Genomic DNA, 13,976 nt, shown 5'->3' with positions numbered 1-13,976 from the left:
GTCGGTGTGGAGGTCTTTTTGCACACTCTGCATGGTTTTTGTAGTTTTTAATACTGACCGCACAGTTCCCTTTCCTATCCTCTGTCTATCTAGAGAAGATTCGGCCTCCTTTGCTAAAATCTGTTTCATTCCTGTGTTTATTACTTCCCTCTTAACTCACAGTCAATATTTGTGGGGGGCTACCTTTACTTTGGGGAATTTCTCTGAGTCAAGGTAGGCTGCTATTTCTATCTTTAGGGGTAGTTAGCTCTTAGGCTGTGAAGAGGCGTCTAGGAAGAGTTAGGCACGCTCCACGGCTATTTCTAGTGTGTGTGATAGGATTAGGGATTGCGGTCAGTAGAGTTACCACCTCCTCACAGCTTGTCCCAGGTTTTCTGTTTTAACCATCAGGTCATTTTGGGTGCTCCTAACCACCAGGTCCATACCAGGGCTCCCTGTTTTCTTCCCTGAGACGATCGGTACAAGGCGATGTGCTCACCTTGTACCGAGCGTCTCCTCCCTGCAGTCCCCGGATCCAAAATGGCCGCAGGGCTGCATCCGGGTCCTACAGGGAGGTAGCTTCACAGCGCCTGCTCAGAGCAGGCGCCGGGAAGCCTCCCTGTTGTGCACGTCAGATCGCCGATCTGACACAGTGCATAGCAAAGTGTCAGATCGGCGATCTGTCACTTTACTGTGATGCCCCCCTGGGGCAAAGTAAAAATGTAAAAAAAAAAAAAATTGCATGTGTAAAAAAAAAAATAAAAATTCCTAAATAAATAATAAAAAAATATATATATACTGTTCCAATAAATACATTCCTTTAGCTAAATAAAAAAAAACAATAAAAGTACACATATTCAGTATCACCGCGTCCGTAACGACCCGACCTATAAAATTGTCGCACTAGTTAACCCCTTCAGTAAACACCGGAAAAAAAAAAATGAGGCAAAAAACAACGCTTTATTATTATACCGCCGTACAAAAAGTGGAATAACGCGCGATCAAAAAGACGTAAATAAATAACCATGGTACCGCTGAAAACGTCATCTTGCCCCGAAAAAACGAGCCATCACACAGCATCATCAGCGAAAAAATAAAAAAGTTATAGGCCTCAGAATAAAGCGATGCAAAAATAATTATTTTTTATATAAAATAGTTTTTATCGTATAAAAGCGCCAAAACATAAAAAAAATATAAATGAGGTATTACTGTAATCGTACTGACCCGAAGAATAAAACTGCTTTATCCATTTTACCAAACGCGGTACGGTATATACTCCCCCCCAAAAAGAAATTCATGAATAGCTGGTTTTTGGTCATTCTGCCTCACAAAAATCGGAATAAAAAGCTATTAAAAAATGTCACATGCCCGAAAATGTTACCAATAAAAATGTCAACTCGTCCCGCAAAAAACAAGACCTCATATGACCCTGTGGACCAAAATATGGAAAAATTATAGCTCTCAAAATGTGGTAACGCAAAAAAACATTTTTTGCAATAAAAAGCGTCTTTTAGTGTGTGACGGCTGCCAATCAAAAATCCGCTAGAAAACGCGCTATAAATAGTAAATCAAACCCCCCTTCATCACCCCCTTAGTTACTAAAAATTTAAAAAATTAAAAAATGTATTTATTTCCATTTTCCCATTAGGGTTATGGTTAGGGCTAAGGCTAGGATTAGGGTTACGATTAGAGCTAGGGTTAGGGCTAGGGTTAGGGTTAGGGTTAGGGCTAGGGCTAGGGTTAGGGTTAGGGCTAGGGTTCGGGCTGGGTTAGGGCTAGGGTTAGGGTTAGAGCTAGGGTTAGGGTTAGGGCTAGGGTTAGGGTTAGGGCTAGGGTTAGGGCTAGGGTTAGGGTTTGGGCTAGGGTTAGGGCTACAGTTAGGGTTAGGGTTGGGGCTAAAATTAGGGTTGGGGCTAAAGTTAGGGTTGGGGCTAAAGTTAGGGTTAGGGTTTGGATTACATTTACGGTTGGGAATAGGGTTGGGATTAGGGTTAGGGTTGTGTCAGGGTTAGGGGTGTGGTTAGGGTTACAGTTGAGATTAGGGTTAGGGGTGTGTTTGTATTATGGTTTCAGTTAGAATTGGGGGTTTCCACTGCTTAGGCACATCAGGGGCTCTCCAAATGCGACATTGCATCCGATCTCATTTCCAGCCAATTCTGCGTTGAAAAAGTAAAACAGTGCTCCTTCCCTTCCGAGCTCTCCCGTGCACACAAACAGGGGTTTACCCCAACATATGTGGTATCAGTGTACTCAGGACACATTGGACAACAACTTTTGGGGTCTAATTTCTCCTCTTACCCTTGACAAGAAATTACATTTAACGGGAAAAAAAATGCTACAAATTTTTTTTTCCTGTATAATGACTTGTACATAAGCAAGGCAAGATATATATCTTTGTACAATGTTAGCCAGTAGAAAGAAAAATATTTAGAATTGAGAGTCCTCAGTGTTTGATACTGTTTAATGGCTAACTGAAAATATGGTAACAAATTGCAAGCTTTTGAGACTACTCAGGTCTTTTCATCAAGCATAGAATAATACATAATCTGGAGAGTCACCTATTTATACACAACAGGGCACAGAAATAATGCAATAGATAAGACAAGCAGAACTATCATTATGGGAGAGGAAGAAAACATTTGTGGTCGCAAATATTGGAACAGTTCGTCAAGGAGTGTGAAAGTTTTATTGTCTACTGATTGGGGTCTGGTTCTGTGTTCTGTGTTGTGATACCCCCACAAGGTCTGAGAATCAAATTCCTTAGTTTATGTAGAAAGACATAAATCCATTCACATTCATTCCTACACTGCGTTATGTCTTCCTTCATCCCCACCTGCTCCCCATGCAAATCTTCATATTTCATTGTGAGCAGCGACTGCTTAAGGAAGCGAAGAAGCAGGATAGTTGCACTGACTATGGCGTCATCGCCGCTCACCATCTTTGAGAAGTCCTCAAAAGTCTTGCAGAGCCAAAGAAATTTCAGACATCCATAACCACTCTGGGGTGCAGGAGCTGCAGTAGTGGGTGGAGGAAATCCCGATAGAAGTAGGGCCAGTAATCTTCAGAGTTGGGAGCACATGAGCCATGCCAGAGTGTGACTAGGTCCCAGCCTCCAGAATGTTCACCCAGTGTGCTGTCAGGGAAATGTAGCATCCCTGGGCACAAGCGCTTGACCATGTGTCGGTCGTTAAGTGGACAATGTCAGTAAATGCATTGGTAAGGGCACAGATGATGTTACTGGATATTTGCTGGTACAAGGCGGGGTCCTGGAGAAAAAGTGGTGGCAGGGTACCAAGTACCTAGGAACGGCTGCCACCATGAGCCAGCGAAAATCCTCCATATCTACTAGCCTAAATGGCAACATTTCCATGACAAGGAGACTTGAAATGTGCCCGTTTAGCATTTAGACCTGTGGGTGGATGGGAACTTTCTTTTTCATTCCAAAGCCTGGGGTAGAAACAGCTGAACGCTGGGCTGAGACAACGATTTGGAAGTACCTCATGAAAGCAAGTCATAATGTGGAAGGATAGGTGCAGGGCAGGAGGCATCTGTACTAGTGTTTTGGACAGAGAATTGGGAGGCACCTAGCACATGGGAAGAGAAAGTGGTGTCACCCGATAGCACCAATCATGAACCTAGGCGTTCGGCCCACTGTGTTGGGGCTTAGATGACATGTGCCTGATCATGCTGTTGGTGGTTAGGTTCTTAGGGGTAAGGCCCCTGCTGATCTTCGCATGGCACAGGTCACAAATGGCCATTTTATTTATCTCAGAACTCTCTTTAAAAATGTTCCAGACTGGGGAATACTTAACTCTTCGACAGAGAAATTCAGGACTGTCGGTGCTCTGCTGAACAGTTGCCCGCCTTCTCACTCTGATCATTCCACTTCCTGACTGTTTTGGTGCTGTCAATCTCTCCCCTTCAGCAATGCTGGCCTCGCTCTGCATGCCAGCTTCCCAGGTTGGGTCACTGACTTTGTCATCCACCACCTCATCTTCCACCACCGTTCCCTCCTCCTCCTGACTTCGTGACTTAACAACAAGACTTAGCAGAAACTGTGTCTCATCATCTTCCTCCTTCTCATCCCAAACTTGCCATTCCTCACCATTGTGTTCTTGTGGCTGTGGCTACTCTAAATTTTGTTCATCACTAAACAACTTGTCGTCCTGTCCCTCTTGGAGCATGCAGGTTGAAAGTCTACAATCCAGACATTTTGTGGTAAAAAGCTCCTCGGAGTGTCCTAGTGTGGGACTCAACATGGTTGGAAGAAGGAGGATCAGGGTGAGGATTAAGTGATCTAGACTTTAGGCAGGTGAGACTGGACCATGTAGAAGACTGGGTGGTGCTGCTAAGCCTGCTGAAAGCATTTTCTGTGATCCAATCGACCACTTGTTTCACTGCTCTGGTTTCCAAGTCCACACTCTCACATCCAGCCTCCACTATGGCTGGTATCTCAGCCTCAGTGCCCTGACGGGGAGCACTCTCTTTAGTGGAGTGCGGCTCTGCAGCCAGCTCTCTATGTGGCACGCTGTCCCCTCTGTCTTGCACGCTCCGCTCTCCCGCTCTTTTCTGACCACACTCCCCTCTCTTCCTCTCTGCCCCCAGCAGTCACATGGTCTCCTCTGTCCAGGGCAGAAAGTCTTCCTCCCGACAACCCAGCTGTCTGACTAAGTGGTTCCAGGTAAGGAGCAGGGAAAGCAACCCCCTTACATTCACATGCCTAGACAAGCACTCTCTCTCCAATACGAAGTGTCAAATGGCATTAGTGTGCCTGTCCTTTTATAATCACACCCAATCACAGTAATGCCACAACCAAGATGGCTACGGTATTGCAGTGACTCACAGGCATGCTTATTGGCTGCGTAACAGGTGCCAAAGATGCGGGGCGAGGATTTGAGTGTTACACCAAGCACCGCCCATTACTTGCCGCATTACGAGCACATCCAAGCACCATGATAATCGAGTGATTACAGAGTATCACCGAGTACTTTCGCTCATCCCTAGTCCTGATGTTTAGCTCTCATTGAAGTTAATAGGATCTTAGCTTCAGTACCTGAGATTGGCCACTTTCCTGTGTACAGAGCTGTAGTGTTTCAGTTCTGTACATTGTGTGCATCAGACCTCCATGGAACCAACTGATCAGTGGAAGTTCTCAAGTGTTAAGGTACCGTCACATTTAGCGACGCTGCAGCGATCTAGACAACGATGCCGATCGCTGCAGCGTCGCTGTGTGGTCGCTGGAGAGCTGTCACGCAGACAGCTCTCCAGCGACCAACGATGCCGAAGTCCCCGGGTAACCAGGGTAAACATCGGGTTACTAAGCGCAGGGCCGTGCTTAGTAACCCGATGTTTACCCTGGTTACCAGTGTAAATGTAAAAAAACCAAACACTACATACTCACATTTCGGTGTCTGTCGGGTCCCCTGCATTCGGCTTCCCTGCACTGTAAGCGCCGGCCGTAAAGCAGAGTGGTGACGTCACCGCTGTGCCCTGCTTTACGGCCAGCCGGCACTGACACAGTGCAGGGAAGCAGAACGCCGGGGGACGCGACAGACATCGGAATGTAAGTATGTAGTGTTTGTTTTTTTTACATTTACACTGGTAACCAGGGTAAATATCGGGTTACTAAGCGCAGCCCTGCGCTTAGTAACCTGATGTTTACCCTGGTTACCAGTGAAGACATCGCTGAATCCGCGTCACACACGCCGACTCAGCGATGTCAGCGGGTGATCCAGCGACGAAATAAGGTGCTGGCCTTCTAGCTCCGACCAACGATGTCACAGCAGGATCCTGATCGCTGCTGCGTGTCAAACACAACGATATCGCAATCCAGGACGCTGCAACGTCACGGATCGCTAGCGATATCATTGTTAAGTTGTTCAGTGTGAAGGTACCTTTAGACTTCAGTGATCTGATACTGATTACCTATTCTAATGATAGATCATCAATATCTAAGACCTGGACCATCTCTATTCTGATTTCAGAGAAAAGCAAGCCTAATGAAGGTAGTTAATTACTAGTCCAGCTAGTGAGGAAGTTGTGAACATTGAAAACATTAAGGCTGATTTATTTTCTTCGCCGCTTTAAGTTCTAGTTTAAGGGAATCTGTCAGCAGGTTTTTGCTACCTCATCTGAGAACAGCAGAAAGTAGGAAAATAATCCCTGATTCCAATGATTTATCATTTAATTTACTGGGTGCAGTGGTTGTGATACAATCAACCTTCTTAGATGCAGCATGTAGCAGAGCTCAGAAAATAGCTCTTGCCCACACCAGAAGCTCTATGTGCATTGTCTCTTGACTTTGAGCTGCTTATTAGGAGGGGTGTGGGTGGACTAGCTGCACTGTAGTCCTGGCAATGATAATCCCCTGGTGATAAAACTTTCATTGTAAGGAAACAACAACACAACCTAATGAATTACAAAACCCTAAAAATCTTTGCCTCAGCTGCTACCTCATGCTGTCCTCAGATTACACAGCAAAAACCTGCTGACCGATTCCTTTCATGGTCTTCTGTTTTTGGTGCACATTCATCACATATCACAAAATTAATACATCTGCAAAAAAAATGCTTTTTGTGACTCTTGAAATATTGGGTCTTTCATTTTTAATTGGACGTACATTTACATTAAAATGTAAAGTTGTTTTCTGGTGCAAAAAATGGCCCAATGTATACTAGTCCCAACTTGATTTAAACTGGGACCATTAAGTAAGGTGGAATTCTGGTGCAGTGTGACACAAGTACCATTGTGCAACATTTATCTAGTGCTATGCGTGACATTAACAAACAGAATTTAAACCAATATAACAAAAATTTGGCTAAGCCAAAGAACAACAATAATAGTACAGTGCTTACTATGTGCAAGAATGCCGAATAAAGAAAGTGGTAGGTTTCTAACATATTTGACAATGACACAGACCTATAATTGGGTCAAAAGGTTGTGTTTCTGTTTTTGTGATGCCTTAATAAAACAAGTTGATCATTATTAGATGCTAAGGTCACCTTTATATTTGACTCACCGGGTGAGTTGGATCCTCCAAGCCCAAAATCTGTGTGGGTTTACGGGCAATGGACATTGTTGCAACATATATCAAAGGCAAACAGGACACAGACAACTGAGGGAAAGGAGACCGCATGCAGGATCAAGGGATGCAGGAAACTGCAAGCAGGCAGAAGATGCACAGGAAACCGCAGGCAGGCAGGTGGGATGTGGAAAACTGCTGGCAGGTGGAGTGCAGGATACCGCTGGCAGTCAGAAAATTTCTAGGAGACTGCAGTCAGGTGGGAGATGTCCAGGACACTGCAGACATAAGCTGAGTAGGTCAAGGTTTATAGAGTAAGCCAGAGTCTAGCAACACTGAATGCTTAATACCAAGACACAGGTGTGACTCTTCATGAGTTTTTTATAGGCCTGGATGGATGCTCACATGAGATCTTGCTGGGCCATCTGTAAATCTTGACGTAGAGCACAACAGAGTCTAATGGACCAGGGTAAGGGAAGCAAGGCACGGATCCAGGGCTGGTGTGCAAAACTTCATTTACTTAGATTTTGCTTGGGAAAAGGGATCATTCTATGTTTGCCATTCGTACATCAACATGGTATTTCAGCTTAGCATTGTCTCAACACTATTACCTTTCCAACAACCAAGTGATGTCCCTTTTAGTCCTTCTGAGACAATGTGTTTGTTTGGTTATTTACAACTAGGCTAAATATATTTTTATTGGACAGTGAACAGTTCACCCAGGGTAAGCAAAGAAAAAAATGTACAATTTTTATCTCCAAATGTACTTCACCAAGGACAATAGGACGTGAATAAGCACAAGCTCAGATAGCAAATAAACATATCCAGTACTTTATATTTTTATGTTTGTAAATTCTTGAATACACTTATTGAAAATGCCATCTACTTTCTTCTAGGTCATTGTCCCAATTCTCCTTTAAAGTCATTCCACCTGAAGTATTTCAGAATTTTCACCAAGACATCTTTAAAATGTAAGTGTTTTTACTGGAAAAGCGTATAATTATTCTGTTAAAGTATTGAATCCGGCTCACGTGTTGAGGAAAGGATTAAGTGAAGAAGCTGTTTGTAACTGTAATGAAACTACAACTATTGATCATTCGCTAAAAACATGTAAATTTGTAAGTCATCTTCTTCTCTAATGGTTCATATTTTATGCTTTTCATAGGATTGAGTGTCGTTATCATGTATCAGGTCCACAGTAAAACACCAGTCAAAAATGGAAAATTGCTAATATTGTATAATATCTCACTTATTTGTGGCTTTGTGCTCCTTATATTGATTGTTAGTTTTATTTATTTTATTCCCTTATATAGCGCCATTAATTTTCACAGCACTTTATAGAGATCACTGTCCTCATTGGGGCTCATAATATAAAATTCCCTATCAGTATGTGTGTGGAGTGTGGGAGGAAACTGGAAAACCCGGAGAAAATGCATGCAAACACCGGGAGATCTTATAGACTGCTTGCAGATGTTGTCCCTGGTGGGATTTGAACCCTGGATGCAGCACTGCAAGTATGGCAAGGAAAGTGCTAACCACAATGCTGCTCCGTTACAGTATGGTTTCTACCATGTAGCAGTTAGTGGCGGTGATCTTCATGATTTACCTTTTTCAAACTATGAAATACGACTATTTATCTTTTTTTAAAAGGGAAAAAGTTTACAACCCTATCTTAAAGGAGATCTAATTTTACTTTTCGGTTAATAAAGCTATTAGCTCATAAGTAACTTTGTAGCTTTGTTGTAACATATCGCATGGGCTGCAAAACATTCACACATTACACAATTATATAGCTTTCCAAGCCATACTTAGATAATTGTAAGCCAGAAACTGATTCAGCCAACAGCTTTCTCCTCTGACCTCCCTAAAAACATGCACTGTAGCCTAGGATTAATCACCTGTGCCCTTGTATTTCAGTGTAATGAAGGAGAGAACATCTGCCAGACTCATCTAAAGTTATCAAACAAGTCTGCCGTTGACTATGTCTAGGGAAAAAAAAATACTTAAAAATACAATAGTAATAATAATTATAATAATAATACCATGCCATATGTTTAAATGAGATTTTTATAAATCTAAATTTTATTTTAATTTTATAGTAGGTATAGCTGCTGTAGAATGGAAAGTTTGCATTATACAGGGTTCATATTGCCTTACAGTTCATCCTGCAGAAACGTATAACCAAATAGTCCTTTTCAGGACTTCATCTATTCTATTCAATATACATACTGCTGTTAGCTGTATTTAGTGTAGGGATAGCTGCTGGAGAAGGGAAACTTTGCGTTACATGCCTATAGTTAGGGTTTACATTGCTTTACAGTCCTTCCTGCTGAAACCTATAGCCAAATAGTCCCTTTCAGGACTCCATCTATTCTATGCTATTCAATATAAATACCGTTGTTAGCTGTATTTAATCGGTATAGCTGCTGGAGAATGGAAAGTTTGTATTACACGCCTATAGTAAGGGTTTATTGCCTTGCAGTCCTTGCTGCGGTAACCTAAAACCAAAACTCCATTTTAGGGCTACATCTAGTCTATTCTAGTCCTTATTAATATCGTGTTAGCTTCATACCTAATTTAATATGCGCAAGGCGTTCGGTAAGGGACATGCTGTTGATGGTACATGCAGAGGCTGAGGCTGTGGGCCAGGTGAAACTGTGCCAGCTGTGGGAGCACAACAAACATGCTCATCCACGAGACCTAGCTTCCTGTCCCACTCTGCATGGGGCACGGGACACCACTCTGATTGTCTGAATGGTGCAAACAGGTGGTTGATTGTATGACAGATAATGCTTCCACTATGTTTCCCAGCACCACCCTGTCTTCCACATGGTCCAGTCTCACTGGCCAAGAGTCTGGAGCACATAGTCCTCACCCTGATCCTCCTTTCTCACACCATGATGAGTCCTAGGAGACAAGCGATCCCACACTTGGACACTCCAAGATGCTCTTCACATTTTCATTTATTGATTGTGGCTTCTCGCCCTGCATGTTACCAGTGCGACACGAGGAAATGTTGTATAGTGATGCCCAAATATTTGAGCAGCCTTGGTCAGTACAAGATCACGGTGGGGAACAGTAATTAGCACCTCAAGAGGTAGATGATAATGAGACACACTCGCCAACAAGGCATGTTATTAAGTTAACAAGTCAGGAGGAGGAACAGAGTGCGGAAGTGGAAGACAAGATGGTGGACTATAAAATCACTGACCTGGGAAGGTGCCATGCAGAGCAAGCACACCAGTGTAGAGGGGGAGGGATCTGCAGCACCACCACAGGCAGGGAAAAAAGTGAGGTGTCCAGAGGGAGGAGGGTAACTCTTCCTGAGAGAAGACACATGGTAAGATCCTAGGCCAAGGGTTAGGTGTTGCTCAGTCTGGCGATTTTTTACAGAAAGTGAGGATGACAAGAAAACGTCATTTTCAACCTGTGCTCTACCAATATCAGCAAGGGCCTGACCACTACAAGCCTGAATACCACCAGCATGCTCAGGCACATGTCACCCAAGCACCCAACTAGGAGGGCCGAATGCCTGGGTCCACAATCAGTGTCTTCCCAATCCCCTACACAGAACACAGGCATGGATGCCTCCTGCCCTGAACCTGTCATTGCACCTTCACAACCACAATCAGTAACCACGTCCACTTCCTTGTTCGAGCACAACATTCAGCTGTCCCTACCCTAAGGCCTTGGAATGAAAGCGGAAACATGCAGCAACCCACCCACAGGCCAAAACACTAAATGGGCACATTTTCAGACTGTTTGTCGTGGAAATGTTGCTGTTTAAGCTTGTGGACACTGAGGCTTTCTGCCACCTCATGGTGGTGGCTATCCCTCAGTACTCGGTCTCCAGCCACCACTATTTCTCCTGTTGTGTCATCCCCGTATTACACCAGCACGTGTCCGATAACATTGCTCGTGCCCTGACTGACACAGTTACTGGGAAGGTCCTCTTAACCACCGACATGTGGACAGGTGCTTGTGGCCAGGGATGCTACATTTCCCTGACGCCACACTGAGTGAAACCTTGTGGAGGCTGGACCAAGTCGGAACCTTGGACGTTACCAATGCCTAGAATTGTGGGCACTAGTTCCATCAAGGTTACCCCCACTTCCTACACAAGTCTCTGCACCCCCTCATCTTTCTAATCTTCCTTCTTCAAATTATCGTCCATATTGATCACAAGCTGGAAGCACTGCAGCTCTTCCTCAGTGAAGCGGTAACTGGCTCTGCTGAAACTAATTTGTTTAGGTGACAAACAGTACACCACCGCAGAGTTGTTGAAAGGTCTACAGACCAGGCAGATCTGTTGCCCTCACCGCTGAACCTACAACCAGGCATGCCTGTGTGTGATACTGGCCATAACCTGGTGGCGGCTCTGAAGCTTGACAAGCTGGCACACATACCAATCCTGACCTACATGCTCAATTTAATGGTTCAGCACTTTCTGAAAACCTACCCAGATTTGCCTAGGCTAATTGTGAAGATATGCTGTGTGTGCATCCATTTCCACAAATGAGTTACAGCTGCTGCTGGTCTGCCAGTGCTACAGCAGCACTTGCAAGTGCCACTTCACCTAATGGTTTGTGACCTGACCACACGCTGGAAACTCAACATTACATATGTTGACAAGGCTTTGTGAGGAGCAGAGGCCAGTAGTTTAATACCAGTTACAACATGTCAATGGGTATTCCGGTAAGCCTCTGCATAGAAGAAACGATGAGTGAGAATGGATGTCTTACATCTGTGCAGTTCTCCAAAACTTTATGGAGTCAACCAAGATGGTGAGTGACAATGATGCCAAAATCAGTGTAACCATCCCGCTCCTTTGTCAACTCAAATGCTCACTGCTCACAATTAAAGAGAAAGCTTTGCAGTTTGCAGTTGGACCAGGTGGAGATGGTGTTAGGGGTCGAGTTCCCGCCGCTGCACAGGGGGAATCTCAAGCCATGTCTGCTGCGGTTCCCCATTCTGCATCAGCCGAAGTGGAGCCTGCTCAGCGTAGATGTCGGTCCCAGCATCTCGCTCAGCCTGATACTGTGCAAAGGGTTACTGCTGCCTTTCCAGGCTCTGCTTTTGTAGCCAGCACTGGTCAGCGGCGAGCAGGCTTTTCTGGGACTAAGTCCTGCTTTGTACACACTGAGCATGCCCACGGGAGGACCTCTCATTGTAGGTCGGGGGTCACACACTCAGATCCTGTACTATCTCCAATTAGACCACAAGGAAGGTCCTTGTCTGCTGCAGCTATATAAGGTTCGCATGGCCGCACGGCCATGCTCTAGTATCAACCTATGTTATGAGCTTTGCTACTTGGTGGTCATGTCTGCATGTGGTCAGGGTTGGCTGAAATAAATCCTTAGAATACCGGCACCTCCGATGAGGAGTTTTGTATGCTTGGATTCAGGGCCAAGCTGAAATAAGCCCCTAGAATAGCGGCACCTCCAGTGAGGAGTTGTTTGTGTGCTATGCTGTCTGCATAACCACTCTTTGCTTTGCTCAGTTAGGTAGCTGGGATCCTCTGTGAGGTTAACAGGGCACAGCGTTTTCATATCTTTGCGATTCTGTGAGGTTAACAGAATTCGCTTATACCGCCATATAGTGCCACCAGTTACTTTGCAGCAGATATCTCTGAACGGTGGACCCCGGGCTGTGAACGCACCTTGTTGTTTCCTTCCTATACTCGGTGCATTCCACTAGCCCTAACAGATGGTAGAAAAAAGTACACAGGGTGATACTCCCCAGCCCAGCCTCATCTCTTCTTCTCAACTTTGATAGGGTGATAATGAAGAGGAGGAGACTGAGTAGGAGGAGAACAGGAGATGGTTGACTGCACTACAGAGGGTACTACTAACACCAGCTACTCATCTATTTGATGTGGAAGGCCTGAAGAGGAGGAGATGCAGAGTCATCCTCCTGGTGGGGACAGGGAAGTCTTGTCTGGTGGGAGTCTGGCATACTTTCCTGTGACCCTTACATAATAAGCATTTTGGACAATGCTGATTACTGGTTGTTCACACTTCTCGACCCCCACTACAGGGAGAACTTTCCATCTCCTTTCTGCAGCGGAGAGTGCTATAAAAATGGTGCCAGAAGGCCCTAGTTGAACAATTTGTAAAAAAAATTCCCATCTCACAATGCTTGCAGCAGAGGTCAGAGTTCTTTGGAAAACCAAAGAGTAGAGACAAGGGAGACAAACAGCAGTTCTAAAAGAGACAGGTGAACACTATCAAATGTCTGGGACAGTTTCATTAGAACTTCTCAGCACCCTGATGCGCTGGGCAGTCTGACAAGGAGGGAAAAGTTTTGGAAGATGGTGAAGGAGTACCTTGCCGGCCCTACCAGCATCTACTGTCATTCCTTTGTACCATACAACTATTGAGTATCCAAGCTGGATACGTGGCATGAATGGTCCCTCTACTCTTTGGAGGTGCTGACCTGCCCTGCCGCTATCGTTTTGTGTGAGTGGGTTTTTATTGCCGCAAGGGCATAATAACTGATAGGCGCATCTGCCTGTCAACTGAAAATGCTGACAGGCTGACTCTTCAACAAAATGAACTAGGCATGGATTTGCCCAGATTTCTCAACACCACCGGATGACAACAGCAGAACATAAAATCAGCTAAAATATTCCTTTTTCCTGGTGTATATACATGAACACCTTTCTACCCAAACAAGGTATTACAGTTCTTGTTTTCTAATTTTTCGGATCCTCCTCTTTCACCATATCTTCAGGGTCATGATTAGTGTTGAGCGATACCTTCCGATATTCAAAAGTATCGGTATCGGATTGGATCGGCCGATATCCAAAAAATATCGGATATCGCCGATACCGATACCCGATACCAATACAAGTCAATGGGACACAAATATCGGAAGCTATCCTGGATGGTTCCCAGGGTCTGAAGGAGAGGAAACTCTCCTTCAGGCCCTGGGATCCATATTCATGTAAAAAATAAAGAATAAAAATAAAAAATAT

At 44.5% G+C, this 13,976-nt stretch overlaps 1 protein-coding gene across 2 annotated transcripts in view; it reads left to right on the top strand.

Annotated features, from left to right (window-relative positions):
- The window catches only part of LHCGR (luteinizing hormone/choriogonadotropin receptor), a 272,805-nt gene that overhangs the window by 94,562 nt on the left and 164,267 nt on the right, over positions 1 to 13,976 (top strand). For both annotated transcript variants that reach the window (XM_077282451.1, XM_077282452.1), the window contains exon 2: positions 7,897 to 7,971. In XM_077282451.1, coding sequence (XP_077138566.1) covers positions 7,897 to 7,971 — 75 coding nt within the window. The remainder of the gene's footprint in view (positions 1 to 7,896; positions 7,972 to 13,976) is intronic.

The sequence above is a fragment of the Ranitomeya variabilis genome, chromosome 2 (assembly GCF_051348905.1).
Source record: "Ranitomeya variabilis isolate aRanVar5 chromosome 2, aRanVar5.hap1, whole genome shotgun sequence".
Lineage (NCBI taxonomy): Eukaryota > Metazoa > Chordata > Amphibia > Anura > Dendrobatidae > Ranitomeya > Ranitomeya variabilis.
The sequence above is the reverse complement of the archived record's forward strand: the minus strand, read 5'-3'. Positions and strand labels throughout refer to the sequence as shown.